The sequence below is a fragment of the Plectropomus leopardus genome, unplaced genomic scaffold (genome assembly GCF_008729295.1).
Source record: "Plectropomus leopardus isolate mb unplaced genomic scaffold, YSFRI_Pleo_2.0 unplaced_scaffold26725, whole genome shotgun sequence".
Lineage (NCBI taxonomy): Eukaryota > Metazoa > Chordata > Actinopteri > Perciformes > Serranidae > Plectropomus > Plectropomus leopardus.
This window is the reverse complement of record NW_024629074.1, coordinates 1-1,230: the sequence shown is the minus strand read 5'-3', so window position 1 is coordinate 1,230 and position 1,230 is coordinate 1. Positions and strand designations below refer to the sequence as shown.

Here is a 1,230-nt window from a genome sequence, read left to right as displayed (position 1 = left end):
TCTGTACTTAATCATTGATTAATAATGTAAAAAGCAGCTTTAAGTGTTATTTTCCGCTCGTGCCCTGCTCTCTGTCACCCATCACACCTGTAGCCACCTGTTTCCGGGTGTCTGTCATGTTGAAGAACAGTTTGAGCTCTGGACATTTCTACTGGAAAAGCTGCTTTAAGAAACTGGAGAAAAGTCCCGCTGTGGTCTCGTCGTTACTGGACACATGAGTATTAACTTACTGGCCACTCGCAGCAGGACGCGTGCGTGGAAGATGTTGTTGCCCGGCAGTGTGGAGCTGCACGTGTAGGTGCCCTCATCTCCAGGTGTCACCCCCCTGATGCTCAGACTCCCATCATGCAGCACTGAGAGGCGCTCCCCGCCGACAGGTGAGGGGCCAGGTGAGGACTCCCCACCTGCCACGAGCGCTTGTCCGTTTTTCATCCATGTTGTCACAGTCGGTGTTACGTTACCGACGGCGTAACACGGAAGTAGCGCGGTGTCGCCCGGTGCGGCTGTCAGAGCCGTTTCGGTGGAGTCACTCCCCGAAACTGCAGCTGTGAGACACACAGAGAGAGAATGAATCAACGTTAGCCGGATTTACACACTCACCTGTCTCACCTGACCGTGTGTCCACGTCATAAACTCACCTGTCGCACATAAACTCAGGTGTAGAAGCGTTAAAGTCGCGACTATCTTCATGATAACTCCTCCAAATAGCTACATCGCCTTCAAACCGAGTGAACAAAAGAGCTTCAACTCCAAACCTGTCTGACTAGTCCACCTGTGTGAGCCTGTCTGCAGGGCGCAGCGACACACTGGACACCAGTCCGCCCATTATGAAGCACCGCCGCCTCTCAGAGGTGACCAGTCCGACACAGAGTGACTTCTGACTCTTCTTCGCTGCAGATTTGACGGACGTGCTTTGTTTACTAGAGCATGCTGATCCGGAAACTTTGGCACGAATAAACCACACCCTGACCTCACCTGGTTAAAGGGACAGTAACACCTTTTCTTATTCATTATAACATGATGCGTTATTATTATTATTGTGAATAGCTGTAGTAGTGTAGTACTGTAGTGTACTGTTATAGTAGTAGTATATTAGACTAAGTTATTATCATCATCGTCATCATCATAAACATTATTAGTATTATTTTTCCCCTTTATTTTTCCTAATTATAATGTATACCTTTTTTAATTGATGAGAAAATACATTCGAATTTTTATATGATAAGAATA

The 1,230-nt window shown here is 47.0% G+C and overlaps 1 protein-coding gene across 1 annotated transcript; it reads right to left on the bottom strand.

The window, feature by feature from the left end:
• Positions 1–230: 230 nt before the first annotated feature.
• On the bottom strand, positions 231–933 carry LOC121967036 (hemicentin-2-like; the record flags this gene model as incomplete). The annotated part of the gene is made up of 2 exons (XM_042517093.1): positions 639–933; positions 231–545 (listed from the first exon to the last, which is right to left on the bottom strand). Coding segments are annotated over exons 1-2 (367 nt in total), but the record flags the coding sequence as incomplete, so codon positions are not given.
• Positions 934–1,230: the final 297 nt, after the last annotated feature.